The 25,949-nt window shown below is 44.4% G+C and overlaps 1 protein-coding gene across 15 annotated transcripts in view; it reads right to left on the bottom strand.

Annotated features, from left to right (window-relative positions):
* Positions 1-696: 696 nt before the first annotated feature.
* Positions 697-25,949, bottom strand: part of STAU1 (staufen double-stranded RNA binding protein 1) — a 53,626-nt gene continuing 28,373 nt past the window's right edge. For 12 of the 15 annotated variants that reach the window (XM_081292640.1, XM_081292647.1, XM_081292636.1 and 9 more), the window contains 9 exons: positions 15,023-15,121; positions 9,315-9,545; positions 7,742-7,885; positions 4,888-5,034; positions 3,702-3,777; positions 3,196-3,515; positions 2,456-2,578; positions 1,450-1,535; positions 697-988 (listed from right to left, as the gene is read on the bottom strand). In XM_081292640.1, coding sequence (XP_081148766.1) covers positions 973-988; positions 1,450-1,535; positions 2,456-2,578; positions 3,196-3,515; positions 3,702-3,777; positions 4,888-5,034; positions 7,742-7,885; positions 9,315-9,545; positions 15,023-15,121 — 1,242 coding nt within the window. In that variant the 3' untranslated portion in view covers positions 697-972. Of the gene's footprint in view, positions 989-1,449; positions 1,536-2,455; positions 2,579-3,195; positions 3,516-3,701; positions 3,778-4,887; positions 5,035-7,741; positions 7,886-9,314; positions 9,546-15,022; positions 15,122-25,949 lie in introns of those variants that run through there. The other 3 variants (XM_081292645.1, XM_081292646.1, XM_081292639.1) reach the window with 3 other exon arrangements.

Here is a 25,949-nt window from a genome sequence, read left to right on the forward strand (position 1 = left end):
GGCTCGTGTGCGCGACCCCGCAGTGTGGTGAAAGCTAAACGTCCTCAAGAGCCAGATGGATAGACACAATTTTTTTAATAATCTTTAAAACAAAGATCAAAGTTCATTTATTTAAGTCCTGTTGCATTAACAAAAATAAAAATAAAATAGAAAAGGACCAAATGATCATCTAAAGTTTAAAATTCCTAAATTGTCCAATTTATACAACTGTGGGAGACTTCATCAAGTTTTCTGAGAAGTCCAGGACTTTTTCAGCTAAACCAGAGGGCCACAACCTGCACTACTGAAAGGGTCCTGGGTTAGTCCAATGACATAGGAACGCATAACCACACACATGGATATGATCTTTGCCGGTTAGGTACTGATAAAGTCAGTCTCAGACAAGTTTCTAAACTGTGCTATATAACTAGATACAATTGAGAAACTCTCAAATGAAAACTTTATATAGTGTCATATCAATCAAAAGAAAATAATGAAACGAAGAAGAGTACGCCTCACTGGGGAGGAAGTGGTGTTCAGGGTGGGCACGACGTAGGCGGTGGGTGGCCGGCCTGCTAGGAAGGTAGGTCAGCTGAGGAGGAAGCATTGGATTTTCTCTGGTGCTGTTAGCTCTGGGGCCGGTCTAGGGCCTCTGTCCAGCGTGGCTGTCCAGGGTTGTCCCAAAGTGTCTGAGTCACCAGGACAAGAACGTTCATGTTTTGTTTCTTTTTTACACAGCAAAGAGAGACAAAAAGGAAAAAAAAAAAAAAGGCCGAGCACCGAGCCGCCGCTGGATCCCCACAAGCCTCTCCCCCAGCAGCTGCCTCATCCGCTGGCCACCTCGGGTCGCTGTGGTCTCCATGCTGCCGCCCGCCTCTGACCCACCACATCTCTCAGCCCACTGGACGTATCAGAAATTCCAAATTTTCAAAGCAGTTTCAGTGTGTTCAGTATATATGTTGGGTCTCAAAATGGTTCACGGCCAGAAAATGTTCAGCACCTCCCACACCTTTAAGGAAGGAAAAATGAAAATGACACCAGTTTTGAAATGAGAGCCCTGTGCTGAGGGGACACTGCTCTCAGCAAACCCCAAGGGCCATCAGGGCAGGCCCCGCTGGCGATGCCAGGCTAGAGCAGAGCTTCCCAGCAACCCCGTGAGTGAAGGAAGCAGGGGGGGGACAGAGGACGCCCGCCTCAGGGCGGTGAGAGCGGGAGCTACACAACTAGTGAACACGCGAGCCCTGGGGGAGCAGGAGAGCGGGAGACGGGGCAGGGCCAGGTCGGCCACTGTGCACCCTTAGGAACACTTCAGCTTTGAGCCATGCGAATGTGGCACTTATTCCAAATCAACCCAGAACAAGCAGCACTCCGCCTGAAGAAGGTGGGTGGGAGAGGACACTGGGGCAGGGGCAGCTTCCCAGCCAGCAGCCAGGGGCGCAGATGCAGGTGGGGGCCGGGCGGCTCACTCACATGGATGCTGGCCCGTTGCCTGTTCTTGGCGTCTCTGTACTTTGTTGGTCCAACTCAGACAGCAACTTTAAAATATTCAGCGCAGCCTGAGGGGGAGAGAAGGGAGAGTGAAACCACAGCCATGGCGGGCAGCTCCAGCAGGACACCGCAGCAGGGAAGGAGGGGTCTCCTGCTGCCCCAGCAAACGTGAGGCAACTTCGTAAACTGGACCCACCAAAGAAAATGTCTGAATTTTTAATTTGAAACACACATTTAATAAAATAGATTAGTCACAGTTACCTCACTGAATCACAACCTCTGTTCATTTTATGAAATAATTCCTTAGTATTTTAAAATATTTTAGTTGCCAATGGATCTTTATTTTATTTATTTATATGCGGTGCTAAGGATCAACCCAGGGCCTCACACATGCAGGCAACTGCTCTACCACTGAGCCCAGCCTCCAGACATCCGCTTAGGAGTTTTAACACCTCACTGTAACCAGACTACATGAATTTTCTATACTACTTTCAAACAAAAGCCTAACGTGCATTTTCCTTTTTATTACATGATCTTCAGACATTAATTTGATGCATGCATTATATTCCGTTAAGTGAACTGCCACAGCTTCGATTTGTTGCCAATCCCTTTTCTCAGTTTTAGTGTTTCTCATGAACAAACTCATCTAAACAGAACACCAGAACAGGGGCTTAACACAGCGGCCCGGACATGGACCCCGATTCCCAGTGCCGGTGGGAAATGAAGTGAATACAGTCAGTCTCTGGAGGAGCCCCAGGGTCGCAGTCAACCCTCAGGTCAGCCTGGGAGATCGAAGGGCGAGGCCACCTGACAGGTAAGACAGAGTGAGACCCGCCTGGCCAGCCAAGTCGGTCTTCACAGACGGGCACTGTCCAGCAGCTGTTCACGAGGTCTATGGAAGAGTGGCTTCCCCTCTCCCCAAGGCCAGGACAAGCTCCACATAACCACCCAGCTTCACTCACCAACCCTCCGGTCAGGGGTGACGTACCATATCATGGCAGGACTCCACGTCCTTGCCGATACCGTGGCTGATCAGAGATGGCTGAGAGGAGCAATTGATGAGAGATACAAATTCGTTCTTGTTGTTTTTGGGGAAGTCTTTGTATTCAACCTGGAGGGGGAAAGAGAACTGAGGCCAGGGCAGGGAGGTGGCAAGCATGAATGAGTGGAGGGTGGCAGCTCCTGGCCAGCGTCTGGGACGCACCCTACCTACTGTGACCACCACCAACCCGCCCGGATGCTCAGGGACCAGCCCAGAATTTTACAGGAACCTAGAAGATGCCAACTAAGGATGCCTGGCATGGAAGAGGCTGTGACCTTCCAAATGGTCAAGGGGTCAGCTCAGGTGATCTGTTGCAACTACCACTAAAGGTTAAAGGCTTTGTTTTTAGGATTGCTTAGATCTTGAAAATGGTATTATGAAAGGACAAGGCCCTTCTTTTCCCCTACAGGCCTGTGACTGGCTGCACCTCCTTCCCTGTCCAGGATCACCCTTCTGCCAAGCCACTGCTTGCCCACCCCCAACCTCCCACCCCCGGGGCACAGAACTTCATTTTACTCTTCCTTCTGTGTTTTTCCCAGTGCATGGAGATGAAGCCAGGGACTCACACACACTAGGCCGGCGCTCTAGTACTGAGTTCACTCCCAGCAAGAGTCTGATTTTGCGTAGAGTGCGAAGCTCAATTTCTGAGAGGAGCCCAGCCCTCCCACCTCAGGCCTACCAGTTACCTGGAATCCCTGGGCTCTGGAAAGATAGTCTAGTTGCTCAGAGGGTCTTGTGAGAGGTCCATGGGGTACGTGGCCTGAAGAGATGTTATTCTTTAAAATGGTCTCGGCTGTGGGTGAAGTGCCCCCGTACAACAATTCTCGGGCTATCATGGCAGTTACCGTGGCCTTGGCAGGATTTGGAGCTGCCCTGGTGAAATCTTTGGTGTGATGTCCTTGACTAACTCCTACGGCCTGGGCGACCTCGGGCACCATGGGAAGAATCCCAGCAGGCAGCTGCTGATGACTGAGATAAGGCATCCTAAATTCGTCCTCTTTATTACCTGAGGAGGGACACACAGATAAACACAAACCCACGTACACCGCCAGAGGACGCCCCACACTGCACCCACTGCCCGCCACCCCAGCTCCAAGGGGGCCACAGCTTCTGACACCACGAGTCACACCGCTCACTCAGGAAGCATGCAATCCCCAGGACCACATCTGGATCACACGAAGATCACACTTACTAGTCCCATTTTCGTCCCCAGAGCCAGGTTCAAAAAAGGTTACTTTTCTTCCATCCCCTGATTTCTTTATTGGTGTCTTAAATGGGAAGGGGGGGGGAGAAGGACGGGTATGAGTATAAATGAAGCCATTGACATCGCAGTTCCTGCTACCCAGAACTACAAACCCAACTGGCTCAAACGAGGTCTTCAGCGGGAAAACCCTGCCCTACCCGACACCTGCCCATCCACAGAACACCGAGGGTGGCGACAGCCCCACACAGGCAGAGCCACTCTCCCTCGGAGCATGGGGTGGGGGTGGAGGTGGGGGGCTTGACCAGAAGAAGGTGCTAGTCTGTCAGAGCAGATCCAAGTGGGAAAGGAGCTCTTAGATGGAAGCTGACCACGTATCAAGACTGTTTCCTGGAGCCGATTCCCAATCTAGGAATCAGATGACACTTCTTAAGGTAACACTTTGCGGGTGGGGGATGTTGCTATCTAAAATTTGATCTGTTTCTGAAAACTAAAAAGAAAAGGATGCTAATGAATGCTCTACAAGATTTTTGAAATGAAAAACCAAAATACCAACTCTATGACAAATGTTTGGGGTCCCAATGATGAACTGTGTGGCCTTTATCAATACAACTGGCAGAGATGAGTGGCCACTCCTGATTTCAGGTTTATCCCAACAGGTTGTCAGTGACTGGAAATAAGAGGGCATCCAAGGCTATGCTGGCAAAAGTGATTTTTCAATATGGGATCACTTTCATCTTGTGTTCTATTAAAAGAAAAGAATTCCCAATCCCACAGATTTGGCCTAGAAAAACCAAAGCCTTCTCCACAATAGAAGTGTAAGCATTATCAATCTTTCCTGTAGGCTTCACTTTCAAAGCACAAATGACAGAATCACCCTCCTTGAAGTCGGGCCCCATCATCCTACAAACATTGACAGGAACAAGCTGCCCTCCAGTGAAGTCTCCACAGACTGCAAGGACACTGGCACGTAAGTGCTTGGCCCAAGCCTTGTCTGGAGCCCCTGGGTAGGAAATCCCCGAGTGCACTATCTGGTCCAAACTGTTCAGAGGCTGCTGGCAGAGCAGCTCTGCTGCAGGGAGGAGGGGGACACCTCGCCCTGGGCTTGCCCCGCAGGTGCCGGGGTTCCCAGGGCTGGGGAGGAAGCCATGCTGTAAGCAGGACCCTGAGCACTTACCTTCTCCTCTGACTTGAGCGCAGGTTTGGTGGGCTGGGCCTGTGGGACTTTAAAACCAAGGATCTCCAGCATGTTCTCAGCTGCGTTGCGTTTGGCCACCTTCTTATTGGTGCCCGTTCCTTCTGCAGTGTGGTTTCCCACCTTCACCTGAACAAGGCAGTCAGAACAGGCAGTGCTTACCCTCAGCAACAAGCAGGCATGGGCTGGCATGCTGGCCAAGGAACCTGGCAACGGGCAAAGCTGGATGGCAGGGTTGACAGGCTGCTCTGCAGCTTGCCTGCCCCACTCCTCGGGAGCCAGTTACTGAATATCTGGGAATTTAGAGAGCTGGCTGTTAAACATGGCCTTTATGAAACCGTAGATGACATAAGCGTATACTTCACAGAGATATTGAATACTCAAAACTCAGCACATCCCACTTGACTACATTTCAGCCATCTCTGCTCCTGAGGGGCTGCCCATCATCATATCAACATGAGGAAGTCGGATACGACAGTGCGCCTCTCTGCCACCGCACATCTCTCTTCCCAACTCCAAGACCAGAGGTGCTATAAAAACTTGCAATCAGCTGTTGTGGGAATATATGCACCACAGACATCCACCAGTGTTCCTATTTGATATTAAGTTATTTACTGACAAATTCTGAACTTAAAAGTGATGGAGAAAAGGTTATTAATGCAGATTAAGTTTAAAAGTATGTGAAGTCTGCAGCCATTAAACTCTACAAGAAACTGAAGCATTTGCCAGGCTGTAAAAGCTATCCAGTTCAGCAGAGAAAGCACTGATCATTTATAAATGGGCAAAGTCACATCGTCATGGCTTTCCTTTCATCTTATTTGTTAAGGTAAACAAAACCATCAACCAATATTCATGCTAAAATTAAAATCTAAATTATGGATTTGTCGATAACATGAGCAACCTTCTTTGCTAAACTGGATACAGTTTTTTCTTTCCCCCCTTGGTACTGAGGACTGAACTCAGGGGCACTCTACCACTGAGCTATATCTCCAGCCCTTTTTATTATTTTAAATTTTGAAACAGGGTCTTGCTAAGTTGCCCAGGCTGGCTTTGAATTTGTGATGCTCCCAAGTAGCTGAGATCAATCACAGATGTGCCCAGCTAAACCAGATCTTGTAATAAAGCATTAAGTGCTGATTCTGTTACACTGGTGTTGGTAATTTTCACAGTGAAGTTCTAGGTGTATGAAATTTATGATAAAGAGAATTATATGTGAGGGAGGGGGGATGGGTCTTCCGTAACTTCCCTATGTTCATATATGAACATACTACAATATAACTTTCCCAAGAATGGGAAGTTACACGATATATGTGTGATATGTCAAAATACATTCTACCGCTATGTATAAAAATAAATAAATAAATAAATAAATAAAAAAAAGAGAATCCTATCCAAGCTGTGTGCCACACCCCTTTCCATCAGTGGAATCTAGAATATGCCCAAATGTGCGTGCATGTGCTTCTAGAAACATCTGCCTGGGCACCTCCTTCCGGCCATGCCACCTTTCCCTAAAAGCTGGTTGCTAAACATATTCTGGCACACCTGCTTACATCCTCTTCCTAAATTGGTCCTGACCAAGGTACCCTGCTGCTAAAACCAAAAGCACAATGTCACAAGGACAGGATCAAGGAAACCCTTCCCTGGTTGAAGAGGGTCCTAGGATGATTCCCATCTGGCTGTCTCCCAGCCACCGGTCTCGGGCAAACCGATCCTCTCCACAAAGTGTGGTTTCCTCTTAGAGAATGTGAGGCTCATTTCCTCTCGTCTCCTGACACGGCAGAACAAACACCAGGATGACAGACAGTTCATGAGCTGCAAATTGCCACACAAGAGTCAAATGCAGCAGGTCCTTTATCTGAGAAGGCACATTCCAACCCCTCAGTGGATGCCCAACACTGCAGTCACCAGGCCCTGACACCATGACAGTCCATCTAGTAATCAAGGTGGCTACTACATGGTGAATGAGCAGGTGGAGTATACACCGTCCGTACGCTGGACAAAAGAATTTTCTGGGATGGAGCAGAATGGCTCAAGGTACCCTGCTACTCAGAATGGCGTGCAACTTAAAACTTACAAATTGTTGGGGTGGGATTGTGGCTCAGCGGTAGAGCGCTTGCCTAGCACGCGTGGGACCCGGGTTTGATTCTCAGCACCACATAAAAAAAAAAATAAAGGCACTGTATTGTGTCCATCTACAAAGAAGATTCCTTCTCTCTCTCTCTCTCTCTTTTTTCTCTTCTCTTTAAAAAAAAAAAAAAAAAACTTACAAATTGTTTATTTCTGGAATTTTCCATTTAATATTTTTAGACCCAGGGTGACCAGGGTAAAACTCCAGAAAGTAAAACCTCAGAATAGGGAAAGACCGCTGTATTCTGTTTTTCATTAGAAAATAATTAAATTCAGGTTTCAAGTAAGTTAAGGTGCCCATGAGAAGTAACTGTTTAATAAACCCAGCACAAGGAGAAACCCTCCGTGTCCCTGTGAGCGTCACCCTAGTCTAAGGAAGAGCCAACTCCATGGTCCAGGCCCTGCACACGGGACAGGAACAGATCTGTTGATCTTCTGCAAAGATCATCATAAACCTCCAAGGAGATGAGGAAGAAAGACTCGCCCAGAACCCACCAGGCAAGCGCTCTCTCCACCTTCCTCCCGTGGACATGCAGCACCTGAGGTGAGCGGCCAGTGGGCATCTCTAAACTGCCACATCACTCCAAGGAGCACATTCTTCGTGATGGCAGAGTGGACTGGCCTCCTCAGGAAAGCTCCCAGCCCCTGGACTGGACTTATACAGGGTCTGGTTGTGGTCAAAGAAGGGCGACCCAGCCACGCCACCCACCTGCATCACGAACTCCCTGCGTCGGGGGAGGCCTCGCTCCGTGAGCAGCGTGTACTCCGGCTCCTTCTCCTTCTTGGCCTGCTGGATCTGGGCCAGTCTGCTGATGGGATTCATCCCTTGGCCATACTCTGGGCTTGTCTGTAGCTGAGGAAGAAACGCTATATGGAGAAACCGTGCGCCACATTGCTCCCAAGAAAGACCCGGCTGGTTCAGAGTCAGCATGTGACGGGAGCTATGAGACCTCACACTGACTTAATGGCTCAGAATTCATCAGATGTTTATGACTTTCTGATCATCCTGAGGTGAGGTCTTACCAAAGCAACATCAATATTTCACTGAACAGGCGAGCATCGCTGCAATGGTGGCTTGCTTTCTTTTTTCCACTGTGTTGCCCAGGCTGGCCTTAAACGATCCCCTGCCTTAGCCTACAGAGGAGCTGGGATACAGGCATGAGCCACTACACCAAGCTGAGTGCCTGCTCTTTAAAAAGTTTCCATATATGACAGTAAATAAAGAGAAAAATTTGAAACTCCCATTTCTAAAACTCCCCCAGAAATCTGTACAGTTGTCCCTCAATATCTGCAGGGGATTGTTCCCCGATCCTACAAGGACACCAAAATCTCCAGCTGCAAGCGTCCCTTATATAAAATGGTGCAGTGTGCACATGAGCCTCTGTACATCCTCCCGAACTTTAGATCATCGCTAGACAGTTTATAACAATGCAAATACCACGTGAAGCTGTATTGTTTAGGAAGAATGACAAGGGGAAAAAGCTCTGTATAATGCCACCAGACATTTTTTTCCCAAGTATTTTTGTTCCAAGGTTGAGGGACTCCATGGATGGGAAACACAGATGTGGAAGACAGACCACACGATGATGGTTTCCAGCTTCCCTAACAATGACTTAAAATCCAGAAACCATTACACCAAGTTATTTTTTTTTTAAGCCTAGCATGTGCTTTTAGTCCTGCCCCTTAAAAAAAAAAAAAAAAAAAAAAAAACTCCATCTGATGGGAAGAAGCTAAGAATCCTACTTCCTGCCTGTTGGCCTGCTTCTGTGCCAAGTACTCCTCATCCATTCCACTACCAGGAGCATTTCCAGGACCCCTTAAGCACAAAGGAAAGTGTAATGCTAATGTTTAAGGAAGAAAATCCTAGCACTCCACACGTCCCCCAGTGGAACCTCGTCCCTCTTCTGGCTGTGAGGAGGGATCCATATGTTCTGACAGGTCCATTGGTAGAGCTCAAAATCCAAAAGGAAGCAGCATTCAGTAAACTCCTTCCCCTCCTGCCTCACATGTCCCTCCCACCACCTCAGGACCCGGCTGGTCACTGCACAGAGGCTCCACCACTCACCCATATGCCCCACAGGCAGGCATGAGGTCCTGCACCCACTCAGTGTCCTTGTCTTTACCTGACCTGTGGCTCTTGTGTGGCATCTGTAAAGTGTCTATCATGCGTAGCATGTGCTTTTAGTCCTGCCCCTTTGGCTCTGGAGACAGCCACCACCAGGATTCTAACCCTCCACCCCATGGGGCAATGATAGCGGCCCTTTGTTCGGAAAGGGTCGCACCTTGCCTGTGGGCTTGGTTTTCCTTTTGATCCTGGGCTTCACACGCTCCATGGCAGGCAGAGGGGGCAGCTTCCTGAGCTCCTCGAGTACAGCACGGGCCGCGTTCTTCTTGGAAATCTTCTTGCTCTTCCCTTCCCCTTCCCCCACGAACTCCCCAACCGAAACCCTGGTCACGAAGCTCTTCATGTGGGGTGGGCCACTTTCCCGGGCCACCTGTGTCAGAGGGAAAGACTGAGTGAAAGTGTGACAGACGCTTGCTAAAAGCTGTGGGGCACACTGGTTGGCACACTCTCTCCTCGTGAAGCACACAGGTCAAGGGCACTGGGACAGGGACCACGAAACGAAGGCACATCTACAGCAGGACAGCAAGCCCTGGGGCCTGAAAGCCTCTCCTTCCCTTTCTTCCTACTTTTCAAACTGGTTTATGTTCTTTAAGTCCCCCTTTCAGGCCTGAGTGTTTTTGAGCCTTAAACACTCAGGCCTGAAAGGGGGACTTTTTCACTCCACCCCATCAGAATGGCTCACATCTTCCCCAAGGTCCTGAGTTCAGTGTGATCCACTGCAACCAGCAGAAGCAGGCCCAGAAAAGCCCAGAAATCACTGCAGCACAGAGTTCAAGTTTATTATTTGCTCGGAGTCTCCAGCCAGGACAGAGCTTGCTAAATACTGGCTGCTAAGCAACCGTAAAAAAAGAATTTAAAAAATCTCTAAGCCCTGATACAAGGTGAATTCCAGCATATATTAAGTAGAAAAAAGGAACAGTCAGAGAGTATACGGTCTAGTAATTTAACTCTAAGAAAAAAGGTTTATAAATGTATTCACAAATACATAAAAAATTATATATAGACACGTGTGTTTATATGCTTATTTTTGCAAAAAGACACAGGAGGGATAAAGCAGAAATCAACAATAAGCTACCACAGGTGGGAGGGTCAGAATGGAGACACACTGCAGGAGACACATCTTTTGAGTATCAACAGAAATGACTATATACTGAAGCAATCACATAATCACATGGAAGGAAAATAAAAATCAAATCCAATGTATATTAGCCACGACACTTAAAAAAAGAGCAACAACATTAGAAGACTTACACTACCAGATTCCAAGAATTCCTCTAAAGTTACAGCAGCTATACTGTCATAATATTGAGTAAGGATACACAAACAAATCCACAGAACAAAGTACAGGAATAGACTGCACAGAGATAGTCACTTGACTTTCAGCAAACACAAAAGCAATCAAAAAGTTTAAAAGAGGTACTAGATATCCACACGGCAAGGTGCTGGGGAGACTGAGCTGTGATCACTGATTTATAAACAAAAATTAACTGGACTCAGGTAGGTGCAACAGCACACACTGGTAACCCCAGTGACCTGGGAGGCTGAGGCAGGAGGATGGCAAGCTCAAGGCCAACCTGGGTGATTCAGTGAGACCCTATCCTGTAATTTTAAAAAAGAAAAAACTTTACTTGGATCATAGACCTAGATCGCAGACCTAAATGTGAAAGCTAAAACCATAAAGGTCTCAGAAGAAAACCTGATGTCCACAAAGTTGGCAGATACATATTCAGATATGTATCTAATAAAATTTTTTAAAGACCAGTGATTCAGCTCAGTGCTACAGAGCACTTGCCTACCATGCTGGGGACGGAGAGGGGGATTTACAATATTAAGTGTTAGAATGCAAATCGGTACAGTCATTTTGGGAAACTGGCAAGTTTTTATTGAAGTTAAAATATCTACCCTATAACTCAGTGATTCTGAGTGCACATGTACACAAGGAAACTTACAGAAGAATATCAGCAGCTTTATTCTTAACAGTCCCCAAAAGGAACCTGTTCAAATGCCCCTCTCCTGGACAATGCTTAGGCTGTTTCACACTCATACACAAGACTACTACTCAGGAACAAATTACCAATGCACACATGTGGAGGGAGCTCAAAAACATGGCATGCACGTGAAACCAAAACCATACATATCCATAATATTCTAAAAAAGGCAAAATTATGGGGACAGAATTCAGATTAGCAGCCACCAGAGGCTGACAGGGTAAGAGATGTCCTGCATCCTGATGGACATGTGCCCACGCTAGAAACAGGGTGACTTCATGTAAACTACCTCAAGAAACCTGACCCTCCACACACCAAACAAGGTGATGGAGCAAGTCAAAGGACACAGGAGCCAGCCTGAGGGGCACTCTGGGCATCAAAATGAACGATTATGACAAGGAGAAATACCCCAAATAAAATAAAAAGAAACACATCTATTCAGCTCTAATGCAAGAGAGGGTGAAGAAGTTCTCTTGACAGTGGAACGCCAATGCATAAATGCAGATCATCCTCCTGAACGCAGGGATGGGTGACGCCTCCAGGATCCTCACTGCCTGGAGCTATAGGGGAAGCTGGGAGGGCACAGCCTCCAGAGTCCCCACACCTGGTGTAGAGCCCTGAAACCAACAGACAACATGTGACCCCTGAGAAGGACCAACATCACTCCTGAGGTGTCCTGCCAAAGCACACACAATGCATGAGCAATCAGATGTGCCCCGAATGAGGACCATTTTACAAGTGACCTCTACACATGTCCAAGTCATCAAAGACTGAGGAGCTGACAGAGGTTAAAGGAGAGCAAACAGACTTTGACTAAATTTGAGGTGAGGCGCTGTGCTGAACACTAGAGGCAGCAAAGATTTCTATCCAGGACACCACTGGGACAAGTGGCCGCACGTGAACACACGATGTGTGGGTGATGGTAGTGCAGAGTGCTGAATTTACCCTATTAGGCAAACTAACTGTGTTTCTTTAAAAGAATATTCTCACTCTTAAAACATACATGCTGAAATATTGGAAATAAAGGGCATCATATCTGACAATTACTCTCAAATGATTCAGCAAAAATAAAAACGGAAACTAAAACAATATTACAGAAAAAGAAAAGGAGATGTGGTAAAATGTTCACAGTTGCTGAATCTAAGTGAAGGACACACTCACTATGCTGTTCTTGCAACTTTTCCATAGGTTTGAAATTTTTTTAAATAAACGGTTGAAAAACTGTCCAGGAAAGAGCTTGAGCCCAAGAATTGGCTGTGCAGGGCTGAAGGGGGTCAAGAGGCACCACAGCCCCAAAGCCTATCCCCTTCAAAGCCCATTCCCTTCAGGGAGAAGGAGGTGTTGTGAAGAACCAAACTACACAGGCACCTGTAGGGGTTGCCAAAAACACTTCCTCAGGCGCCCCTTACGCCAACACCTAGATTCTGGAATATTCCTTCCCAGAACAATGCTTTCCACATCCTCAGACCAGACTTGAAATCACAGGGTAGCCAACCCTATGGTTCACTTCAAATCACAGCCCCTGTCCCCCAAGGAGTGTGTTCACCATCTCCTAGGGACCTCCTGAGGCTCTCAGGGGTGTGATTGCCCTGAGCGAGGGCACGCCCAGGGCCTGTGAGGTCTGCACAGCTTCTGCAAGCCAAGCCAAGCCGTTCCATCAAAGGCAGGCTGCGTTTGTTTTTCCAAAACATTGTTCGATGGCTCCTGCCTTCTCCTATCAACACCTAACCTATCTTCCTACATGACAGACTTTACAACCAAAATCTTATCAAAAATTGACTACTATGTTAATTTATTCAGGAAACAGTTCCTAAGCATCTGAAATATGCACCAGGCAATCTTCTAGATGCAAAACAGAGTCCTTGCTCAATGTAAAAAAGAATATGAACCTCCTGACATAGGAGTTACACAATGAAAAGTACTCATATTACAAACTCTGTGCCACCAACAAACTGTTTTAAAAGTATTAATTAAGAAGATATTAACCCGGGCTGTGGCTGTAGCTCAGTAGCAAAGCACTTGCCTAGCACATATGTGAGGCACTGGGTTCGATCCTCAGTACCATATTAAAATAAATAAATAATAAAGGCATGCTCTCCATCTACAACTACCAAAAAAAAATTAAAAAAGATATAAACCACCAGAGGGCACTCCTACAATGTGTCTTATGTGACTACTTCTTAAACGTTACACATTCCTTAACACAGGTTTCAAAGACAAATCTGAAAGATAAAGAAAAATGGAGGTGAGAAGCAATCTGGTCCCCACCCCAGACTCCACAGAGAAAATGCACAGAACGGCAGAAAGTTCCAGAAAGTTCTACAACTCTCAGGCAGGGCAGCAACTCTTGTGAGCAGGTGACAAACTTCACAGAAATCCAGGCCCTCCCCATGAGCAGTTAACTCTAACCCTGAGATGACGTGAGGGCCAGGCAGCTCCACTCTCCCAGTCTTGACACACCTCCCTCCAATCTTTAAAAAAAAGCATTTTCCTGTCATATTAACCCTAAGCAGGGGAGAAAAGGGATACTTCTTCCCTCTCTTACAACAGGTGCCCAGGGAGGTCTTGTGAATACTTTGGGGTGCAGGTCCCAACTAATCCCTACTCAACAACCAGTTGTCCCATCTCCCCTCTTCCCCGACCCCGTCTCTGCGGTCCCAACATAAGGAGAAAGATGGCAAGGCCTGCAGGAGCAGGAGGCTCTTACCCCAGGAGGGAGGAAACAGAGCCTCCTCTCGCTTGCTGGAGCCAGGGAGGGTAGAGGGGGGGTGTCGGGGCAATGGAGGGGACAAGGAAGATCCCCGCACACAGACCAGTCCTGCTTGGCAAGCAGAAAGCACCCAAGGCGGTAGGTCAGAAACTGGCCTCACTCAGGGGCAGGTGAGGGAATAAATATGGGGTGAGTTCAGGGTACTAGCACACGAGAGGAGAAGGTACAGAGTTGAAGACAGGCAATGAAATCTTGAGGGTCACCTGTAACTGCAAAAGAGGCTACAAAGCTAAAGTATTTTACAGGATTATAAACTTCACATAGGCTTTGCAAAAATAATTCCATGATAAAGTATGGGATCAAGAAGAATAAATTTGCCATGCATCAAACCATAAGGGAAAATTCAAAAGAAAAAAAAAATCCTCCTTTACCTTCCCATTCTATGGACAGACTATGTTGTTTCTGAAGAAAACATTAAATGAATTTTATTTTCAATTTTGAACAAGGAACCCTTAAAATTGCTTTTATTTATTTATTTATTTTAATCAGAAACTTTTTTTTTTTTAATTTGCAGCTGGACACAATACCTTTATTTATTTTTACGTGGTGCTGAGGATCGAACCCAGGGCCTTTCACATGCTAGGCGAGCGCTTTACCACTGAGCCACAGTCCCAGACCCTAAAATTGCTTTTAGATTACAAAATCCCCAACGACCAATGAAAGTGATTAAACAGATGGATCAGGGGGCAGACATGGACAATGACAAAACCAGTATCTTTTTCAAAGTTACTGATAAGGCTGTTTGGGACACTAAAAGAAATTCTCAATATTTTGGAGGAAAAGATGCTTTTAAGAATGATGAATGCAAGGAACCCTCCCTGGGTCCTAAAGAGTATGTGAGTAAAGAGACCACTATTCTGCCAGCCTCCTCAGGACGTTCACAGACGAACTGAGGCCACGCATGACCAGGCTACAGAGCCAAGGACACCCCTAGGTTAAAGACTCCAGGAGAAATTAATAACACTGCTTTGCTGAACAGAAACTCTGAATCTTAAATGTGGAGGTTCACATTTTATATTATTCAAATGATACTTGGGGGGGAATCACGCCTATGAGGAATTCTACAATGTTTTATAATACAAAGTTCTACATGAGAAATAAACTTACCTCGAAATTCACAGGCAAGTTCCGTTTAAGTGCAATCTCAAACACTTGACTTATTTCAGATTTATTGAGATTTTCTTCTTCTGATTCTCTTCCATTCATCTAAAAGAAGAATAACTGTTTAATAGTTATCTTTTATCAAAAGTATTAACATTCCAGCCTCAGTAATAAACCTTAAAGGCACTGAACCTTGTCTTTATGAACTTAACAGTAAACCAGTGACCAAGGTCACATGTATATCATGTGTTTCTGAATTTTAAAGGTTAAAAAAAAGGACTCTGTCCAACATGGATCAGAAAGTACCTCAGAGATCCACCACAACGAGGTGCACACAGCAGACCTGTGGTATCAATCAGCCAACCGCGCTGCCGCGAGACACCTGTGCTGCCTAAGACGTGACCTCCAATGTACTCGAGCACTGAGGCCACTACTGGGGAGAGTCAAACACACAGGTCTGTGTGGAATGTGCACATGGGGGCTTTTTGTTTGGCCATAAAATCCCATAAAGTTATAACTGCCATGTTATACTCAGGCACTGGCAAAATTCAAGATGCAAACTAATGAAATCTTGTCCTCAACATAGAGCAGAGAGTCTATCTTTATAACAAGGTGCTTTTACAGCCCTGCAGCCAGAAACAGGACCAGAGAGGAGCAGGGAGGGACATCCCCTCTGCGAGGCGATCCCAGGTTTTACACTGCACTGCAGCGATGGCACCAGAAACTAGATGAGCTTGGCAACAGCAAAGTGCCCAAACATGCAGAGGAACGGCTGCCCTTCACATTACTGCTTCTGAGTTTCTGTCAGAGAATCTGTAAAGTCCTGTTTCCAAGATCAGGATTCCCAGGCAGGACTCCCAGCTGAAAGCGCTACATCGACGAGGGCAAGACTATCCAAGGTGACAGTTCCTTAATTTTATCAGGCAGATTCTCAACCATACTGGATGAACACATTCAGCTATGATAAAAAAGTAAAAAAAGAAAGAGAGAAAGAAAGAGAGGGAGAGAGAGAGAAAACCTAGGTTTAAAAAAAAATGCTACAATCTAGAGTATAATTCCAGACAAAATGAACTGATCCCCTATGCCATTCACGAGTCCTTCTCTCCTTCCCGGTGGTGCTTTCCTTCCCAGCCTGGGCTCACTACTCTGAGCTTCTTCACTATTCCCGTAACATTCTGATGGTCCACTAACCCTAAGCAGGAAGATGCCTTTTTTTCTTTCTAACAAGATCTCACTATGTGGCCCAGAGCAGCCTTGAACTCCTGGGCTTAAGCCATCTTCCTGTGTCAGACTCCTGAGGAGCTGGCTTTACAGGCGCCCAGGACACAACCAAGAGTCTTCACACAAGGAGCCACAGGAGACTGCAGTTCCACAAAAGACGGGATTGAAATTCATTTATTTATTTGTTTGTTTGTTTGTTTGTTTGGTACTGGAGATTAAACCCAGGGGTGCTCCACCCTGAGCTACATCCCCAGACCATTTTATTTTGAGGCAGGACATTGCTAAGTTACTTAGGGCCTCACTAAATTGCTGAGGCTGGCCTCGAACATGTAATCCTCCTGCCTCAGACTCCTGAGTGGCTGGGATTATAGGTGTGCATCACCACACCAGCTAAAGTTTGTTTTTTAAATAGATTTTAAACTTAAAAAAAAAAAAAAAAAGCAAAGTGGGCTGGGGTTGTGGCTCAGAGATACAATGCTTGCCTAGCATGCGTGAGGCACTGGGTTTGATTCTCAGCACCACATAAGGTAAAATAAAGACATTTGTCCACCTATAACTAAAATATAAATATTTGGGGAAAAAAAAGCAATGTATTTTAAAAATTATGTTCATGGGCTGGGGTTGTAGTACAGTGCCTAGCATGTGTAAGTCACTGGGTTCAATCCTCAGCACCACATAAAAATAAATAAAAATAAAGGTTAAAAAAATTATGTCAATAAATGGTACTGGAAAAAAACAGATATCTAGGTGTAAAAGCATAGCGATGCACACCTATAATCCCAGTGACTCGGGAAGCTGAGGCAGGAGAACTGCAAGTTCAAAGACAGCCTCAGCAATTTAGCAAGACCCTGTCTCAAAATTAAAAAATAGGGGGCTGGGGTTGTAGCTCAATGGTAGAGCACTTGCCTAGATGTGTGAGCCCCTGGGTTCAATTCTCAGCACCGCATATAAATAAATTAATAAAATAAAGGTTCATTAACACCTAAAAAAATGTTTTTAAATTATAAAAACCTAAATAAACAAAATAAAGGTATTGTGTCCATCTACAACTAAAAACTTTTTGTAGGGCTGGGGATGTGGCTCAAGGGGTAGCGCGCTCGCCTGGCATGCGTGCGGCCCAGGTTCGATCCTCAGCATCACATACAAACAAAGATGTTGTGTCCGCCAAAAACTAAAACATAAATATTAAAAAAAAAAAAATTCTCTCTCTCTAAAAAAAAAAAAAATAGGAATGACTAAGAATTGTTCAGCAGGAAATTAAAAAAAATTTTTTTTAAATAAATACATAAATAGAAAGGGCTGGGTATGTGGCTGAATGGTTAAGTGCCCCTGGGCTCAATCCCTGGTACCAAAGGTTGGGGCGGTAATTAAGTAGAATCTTTACTTCACATCGTATTTAAAAATGAACTCAAAGTTGATAAGCTTCAATGAAAAAGCTAGAGCTGTGACGCTGGTAGAAGAAAGCAGAGGGGAAAAGCTTCGTGACAGTGGACTTGGCAAGATTTTTTAAATGTAACACTAAAACCACAAGCAAAATCAAAAAACAGATTAATTATAGTCCATCAAAATTACAAGTTTTGTGCATCAAAGGACACTACCAAGAGGGAAGGAGGCAAGCTGGGCTAGTGTGCACACCTGTAGCCCTGTTTACTCAGGAAGTGGAAGTGGGAGATCACTTGAGCCCAGGAGTTCAACAGCAGCCTGGCCAACAGAGTGAGAGCCTGTCTCAAAGGAAAAAAAGACCACAGTGAGGACAACCTGCAGGATGGGATTCGCAAGTCAAATTTCTGATAACGGGTTCATAAGAAGAATACACAAAGAACTACAACTCAAAAACACAATAAAACAAACCAATTCAAAAACGTGAATTTCTCCAAAGATACATAAATGACCGACAGTACATGAAACAGTACAAGCCAAAAAACAGTATAAGCTCAACGTCGGGGCTGGAGTTGTAGCTCAGCGGTGGAGCACTTGCCTCGCACATGCAAGGAGCTGGATTTGATCCTCAGCACCACATAAAAATAAATAAACAAAATAAAGGTATTGTATCCACCTACAGCTAAAAAAGACATTTTTTTTTTTAAAGAGAGTGAGAGAGGAGAGAGAGAGAGAGAGAGAGAGAGAATTTTTAATATTTTTATTTTTTAGTTCTCGGCGGACACAACATCTTTGTTGGCATGTGGTGCTGAGGATCGAACCCGGGACGCACGCACACCAGGCGAGCGCACTACCGCTTGAGCCACATCCCCAGCCCTAAAAAAGACATTAATTTAAAAAAATGCTCCACGTCACTAGAAAAATGCAAAACAAAATGATAAAACGCCACTTCATGCCCACAGGAATGGTTACTATCAAAAACGCAGAAAAGAGCAAATGCTGGTGGACATGAGGGGCAGCACACAGTGCAGCTGCTATGCAGCAGCTGGGTGCTCCATCCAAAAGTGAAGCCCAGCCGGGCACGGTGGCACACGCCTATAATCCCAGTGGCCTGGAAGGCTGAGGCCGGAGGATCAGAGTTCAAAGCCAGCCTCAGCACAGCAAGGCACTAAGCAACTCAGTGAGATGCTGTCTCTAATAAAATACAAAATAGAGCTGGGGATGGCTCACTGGTCGAGTGCCCCTGAGTTCGATCCCTGGTACTCCTCCCCTCCCCTCCGCCAAAAAAAAGTGAAGCCCAGAACGGCAGTCCCACTCTAGGTGTACACCAGGAACCTGAGCGGAGCCCTGAACAGAATCTGTACCGCTGTTCACTGCAGCATCGTTCACCACAGCTGAAAGGTAAAAACCCGGTGTGTCCACTGGCACTCGAGGAGACAGACAAAATGGAGAATATTCATGATTAAATACAAAATGCAGCCTTCACAGCAAAACTTGGAACTTGCACAACATGAATGAACCTTAAAAACATGATAGTAAGTGAAAAAAGCTGAGACGGGAGAACAAATGTCCACTGGAGGCACTTAGATCAGGCAGGTGCACAGACAGAACAGCGGACGCCAGGGACGGGGGAAGGGCAGTGGGAACTTGCTGTTTCAGGGGTACAGTGTCTATTTGGGATGATGAAAAAGTTCTGAAAATAGACAGTTGTGATTGCATAACCCTGAGAATCTATTTAATGCCCCTGAACTGTACACTGAAAAAATTTCCATGTGTACACTTCACCTCAATTTTTAAAAAAGCAACTATCAAAAAGGTATGTGCTTCCTAACCGATATTAACACACTAGAGACTGTCAAAACATTAACTTGTGCCAACTTAATTCATTTTTATGCATAAGAAAGCCTTTTGACAGCTATTTCAAGAGTGTCCAAAGATTTTTTTTTAAATAAGTTGTTTGGAAAAAAAGAAAAAGTCTGCTCATGCTAAGTAGCTGTGTCAACACAAACGTTCCCCTTATGTGCAACCAGAACAAAATGTGGAAATAAAGGGGCTGAAGCTGACAGAAGACCTCAAGAGCCATGCATATATCCCAATTTTCAAATGTGTTGCTCATTCTGCAGACCAATTAGTAGTTTTTAGCTATTATGGTTGTGTGGCTGTTTGTTTGTTTACAGTCCTAGGAATGGAACCAGGGTCTTGCATATGCTAGGCAAGCACTCTACACTGAGGTAGGCCCCCAGTGTTACCCAGCCCCCTTTTTTTTTGAGACAGAGTTTAGTTGCTCAAGCTGGCCTCAAACTTGCCATCCTCCTGCCTCAGCCTCCTGAGTAGCTGGGATCATGCAATTTGTTTTAACTTTTTTTTTAATTTATTTTTTAGTTGTAGTTGGACACAATACCTTTATTTTGTTTACTTATTTTTATGTGGTGCTGTGAATTGAACCCAGAACCTCACATGTGCTAGGTGAGCGTGCTACTGCTGAGCCACAATGCCAGCCCTTAACATTTTTTATTTTTTAGTTTTTTCGACGGACACAACATCTTTGTTTGTATGTGGTGCTGAGGATCGAACCCAGGCCGCACGCATGCCATGGGAGCGCCCTACCGCTTGAGCCAATCCCCAGCCCAGCCCCTAACTTTTATTTTTAGTTCTAAATAATTTCAAGCACACAGAAGGATACAGATAACAATGTAACAGAAAATCCCGGATTTAACAAATACCCACATTAAGTACTAGTGACATCAATTTTTTAAAATGTTACTGTATTTTTTATACCTTTTAGTTACTTATTTATATGCAGCCCTGAGGATCACATCCTGTGCCTCACACATGATAAGCAAGTGCTCTACCACTGAGCTACAGCACCAGCTCATTTTTTAAGAAAAGCAGTGAAGCCTTCTCTCCAGCCTTCCCATGGCAGTTAACAACCCACCACGTGGGACTGTAGCCTTCCCAGCCATGTTCTTTTAATGGATAAACTCTATAGTATGAATTTATGTTTGGAATATTCACATAAATCATTCTCCTGCCTGCCTTTATCAACATCGTATATTCAAAGTTTTCAGGTTTATATTAATGTAATGCTACTTTGCTACTGAGGTTCCACAAGACTGATGAAAATAATGGATCTGGTGCCAAGTTCTAACCTTAAAGCCAGTCATTCTCAACCAGAGCAGTGCCAGAGTCACTTTGGAGTTTCCAAGGGATTGGCAGAGAAGCCACCGCCAGACAAATGAATTCAAGTTCCTGTGGGTTGGATATCCACTTTATAGTATTTATTTATGAGTTTCCAGGTGATTTTACTAGCAACCAGACTTAAAATTCACTGCTCTAAGCCATTGCTTCTAGAGGAATGTCAACAGGGACAAAGCAGCCAGTGAAATAAAAATGCAAAACAGGAAATGACATACACATTTATTTGAAAGTGAGATTATATTATTTTATATATAAAATAAGTATATAAACTATGTTTACATGGTTTATATATAAAATTATTTTTTGTATAGCCAGGCACTGTGGCGCATGCCTGTAATCCCAGTGGCTTAGAAGGCTGAGGTGGGAAGATTCTGAGTTCAAAGTCAGCCTCAGCAAAAGTGAGGTGCTAAGGAATTCAGTGAGACCCTAACTCTAAATAATATACAAAATAGAGCTGGGGATGTGGCTCAGGAGTCAAGTGCCCCTGAATTCAATCTCCAATACTCAAATTATACACACACACACACACACACACACACACACACACACACACGTACGTATTTTTACATCATCTGGGTTGGACCAAATACTGCAAGTGGGGAGGCAACAAATGACTCATATCTACAAATATCATCCCCAGTAAGATGATGAACCTTTAGCAGGCCTTAGTCTTCCCTTCACGAGTGGGAAGTTACTGTTAACATCAATTCCCTAGAGTACGGTCCAGTATTAAAATCTAAGCAACACTAGGAAAAAGAAAAAACACTCTGAACTATGCTTGACCCTCAATATGCCAGGAAAAATATTCATCACCATTTATTATCTGGCTCCAATAAACCCTTTTTATTTTTCTGTATTTAGTCACTTTTACAAATAACAGGCATAATAAACAGATAAGTCATTTAATTTGATATTTTAACAAGAATTTTAAAACAGCAATCCTAAACTTTTTCCCCAAACTTCTGGTCTGAAAGGCATTCATTCCTAGTATGGGCACTCCATATGCAACTCCCCACCTATCTCCTGTCCTGCCTGAGCCAAGCACCACCCACTACAGAACACCAGAGTTCAAACACCAGAGGCTCTCACTTATCAGGACTTCTGATCCTTCCTGTGTGGTCCTGTCTATTTCTCAAACAGATGCAAACTGCTGCTGAAGAAAGAACAACCATCTTTTTTTGCTCCTCAGCTGCAAAATGTTTTCACTTATATTTATAGACACCAAAAAAGATCAATCTAATGATTTTTTGTTGTTTTTATATGATCTGCTCCCTTCCAATCACCTTTGCACACATTTGTCCACTTATTTTGTAGATAAGTGTTAAGAAATAAATGGAGTCAAACATCATAAGAGATGAAAAAACGTTGTTACACGTGCTTTTGTTTTTTAATCTGAACGAGATGGCCCAGGTTCTTGTTGATAACTGTTGTTTAAGGAAGTCCTTCCTGACAGACTAATGAGTATTCCACATTTCCTTTTCTTCTGCCACAGAAATATATTGTTTGCTCACCAGTCCTTGGGTTTGAGGACATTTAACTAAGCCATCATCTGCAGGCTCAGTCTGAGACCTCACTTAGCTGCTCCAAGTGCCCTCTAAGACTGCCTGTGGAGGGCCACCATCAGCCTCTGTGTTTTTCTTCCAACCAGACTAAAAACTGAAAAAGACCTCCTCTGTCAATCTTCTCTTTCCACTATGGATGGGAAAATGAAAATCCTGAATTCTCACCTGGGTTCAGTGAAAGGCAAAAGAGGAGACTCAATGGATGGTGTCTCCAGTCTTTTTTTTTTTTTTTTTTTTTTTGGTATCAGGGATTGAACCCAGGGGTGCTTAACCACTTAGCTATATTCTCAGCCCTTTTTATTTTGAGACAGAGTCTCCTTAAGTTGCTTAGGGCCTCACTAAGTTGGTGCAGGTGGCTTTGAACTTGCGATCCTCCTGCTCAGCCTTCTAAACTGCTGGGATTACAAGAGTGCACCACGGAGCCTGGCTACACTTTCTTGCAATACATTGGGCAAGGCCCTGAGAATGTTAAAGGATGATGCAATAATGACCATTATTTGATTTACCATATCGTCTGCTAGGGATTTCATAATTCCTCCATTTTCTGGTGATTTTTGCCTTATTTAGTAAACTTGGAAACAAATGATGAACAGTGTTGAAATAATATGTAGGATAAGTAATGGCAAAATGTTCCAAAACATAGGGAAATTAAGATTCTGAAGTTGCTATAATATAAAAATGGACAAAAAGATCCAAAGGGACATGTGTTAATTTTGAGAGAGAGTGACTTTTACTTTATTTTATAAAATGTTTTCCCTTAGTTCTTTATAAGATCTCAGAAAAAGAATAAGAGTCATGTGATATCATTCCTTAAAGGGCTTGAAGAGGAGCTCAAAAGTGAAAACTGGCTCCACTGGATACTGGCAGCATGAGGGTGAAGATATTCCATTTTAGTTTTAGTCTTACTTAAATGTAGCCCTGTCCCAAGAGAAGATAAGGACTCAAGACCAGCAAAATTCCATTCATTTAGTTTGACAAAAATATAGAAAGTATTAAAAAATTTTTAATAAAAAAATCTTCCATTTATATCACCAGGATTAAACTACATCTAAAGTCTTCTATAACCTTCAAAATATTCACTATGCATATGCACACATACATATACACCCACCTAGGGAGTTCTCTGCTTGCTTGAGCATAAGCAGGATCACACTGTAGGCATAACAACCCTGTATCCTGCCTACCACTGTAGATTCTGGCCCCCTTACATGCCCACTTATGCAGATCGACCACACCCTGGTACTCCCAGGAATAAATGTTTCCATTTACTTAACCATTTCCCTAGTAATGAACACTGAAGATAGCTCCTGGGTTTTTCTACTGCAGATATTACAGCCATGACTGTCCTGCTCATAACAGCTCAGACATGCTGAATAAGTCATCCTTTATCAACACAAACTTTATATCTAAAACAAAACAAAACCTCATGAGCCTTCTCAGCTCAAGACCTTTGTACCCACTGCTCCCTCTCTGGGAATGTGCTGTCCTGCACCTCTGCTTGTCTTGGTCTCAGCTGAAATGACTTTCCCGGGGAGACCCCAGGACACAGCACTAGTGCCCTTCTGATCCTGCCACTCCTCCCTCCTAGCACTCACTGTGCTTTTTGATGATACCCACGTTAATGTCTGATGGCTCCACTGCACTAGGCTCTAGAGGGCGGGGCCCATACAGGACACTGGAGTTTTCACTGCAAGCCTTGCATAATGTGGAGGAGGGACCTGACCAACCTGCAGTGGACAAAGAATGCTACTCTGCCAGCTGTCTCCTGAAGAGGAGCAACTGACCACTGCGCAATCACATGCTCTACAAGTTTTCAACAGCAAAACTGACTATACGTGTAACATGATCATTTCCTACAAGGGAAAACAGGCTGCTTACACCCTATTGGCAGGGTCTGAAGCCACATATCACCATGTCTTTGGTTAAGAATTCTGTTCCTCGGGCTGGGGATGTGGCTCAAGCGGTAGCGCGCTCGCCTGGCATGCGTGCGGCCCGGGTTCGATCCTCAGCACCACATACCAACAAAGATGTTGTGTCCGCCGAGAACTAAAAAAATAAATAAATATTAAAAATTCTCTCTCTCTCTCCTCTCTCACTCTCTCTTTAAAAAAAAAAAAAAATTCTGTTCCTCTGATTATGGCTCACGGAAATACCATGGACATAAAGATTTCACTACAGCAATATTCTTCACTACCCATTTCATCATAAGGAAAACTGCAAATAATCTAGCTTTTCAATCAAGGGCCTCCTGAAAAAATGCATTGCTATATTTACACAATGGAACAATTTACAGCCATTAAAAATTTCTTACCGGGGCTTGAGGTTATGGCTTAGTGCTTGCCTAGCATGTTTGAGGCACTGGGTTCAATCCTCAGGACCACATAAATTAATTAATTAAAGGTATTGTGTCCATCTATAACTAAAAATATGTATTTTTTAAATTTCTTAGGTATGTGTTAAAGGAGTCCCCCAGGGAATTATAAGTAAGTGACATAATAACATTTTCATGATAAACATTTTAGTGGAAAAGGTGTTACTGTACCATATCATCCCATTTTTATGAAATAAGACAGGTGCGTGTATTTACTTATGTGGGTACTAACATCCACCAAAACATGTAGAGTGATTAACTACAAGTAGCAAATTTATAAATTCTTTATTTTCCTTTTTTTATTTCAAAAATTTTTATAATTCATATGTACTTCTTTTTTCCCTCTGTACTAGGGTCTGAACCCAGGGCCTCATGCATTTAGGCAAAGGCTGTACCACTGAGCTAAATCCACAACTTTGTTCTTCACTTTATTTAGGGTCTCATTAAATTGCCCAGGTAGCCTCAAGCTTGCAATCCTCTTACTTCAGAAATTCTGAGCAGCTGGGATTACAGGAGTGTGTACCATGACCTGGCTCACATGCATTACTTTTAAAAAAATAAAATTGTATTTTAAAAGGTTATCTTGGGCTGGAGATGTGGCTCAAGCGGTAGCGCACTCACCTGGCATGCGGGGGGCACTGGGTTTGATCCTCAGCACCACATAAAAATAAAATAAAGATGTTGTGTCCACCGAAAACTAAAAAATAAATATTTAAAAAAAAAAAGGCTATATTTACTCCCTGCTCCCCACCAACAAGATGGCCTGGCAAAATCAAGGGGGCAGCACATTTAGGTGATTTATTACTTCTAAGAAAAACTTTCATCCCAGTTTCTGATTCCTTGTTTCTCAATCACCGTCTTCCAGACAATTCCGAAAGGCATTGTCTCTACTTCAAACCATACAGAGCTGCTCAGGAGCAAAGAGAAGGGAAGCCAAGGTTCATGAGTAGACTGAAACATCACTCCAGCAAAGCTCCTCAAGGAACTTGCCCTGGAAAGCGTCTGCTACAGCCACTGCCCCAGCCCACGCATCAGACTCCAAGACACCCACCCACAGGTACATTCCTTTGTAGCAATGTTGTGAACACTCCCAAGGAGGACTCGAAGGGTAACTGTGAAGCACTGACAATACTCAGGAGCTACGGTTCTCAGCTCCTGCTTTACATTGACCCCAAGAGCAAGTAAACAACAAGAGCGAAAG

The sequence above is a fragment of the Spermophilus citellus genome (assembly GCF_964194105.1).
Source record: "Spermophilus citellus genome assembly, chromosome: 4".
Classification (NCBI taxonomy): Eukaryota; Metazoa; Chordata; class Mammalia; order Rodentia; family Sciuridae; genus Spermophilus; species Spermophilus citellus.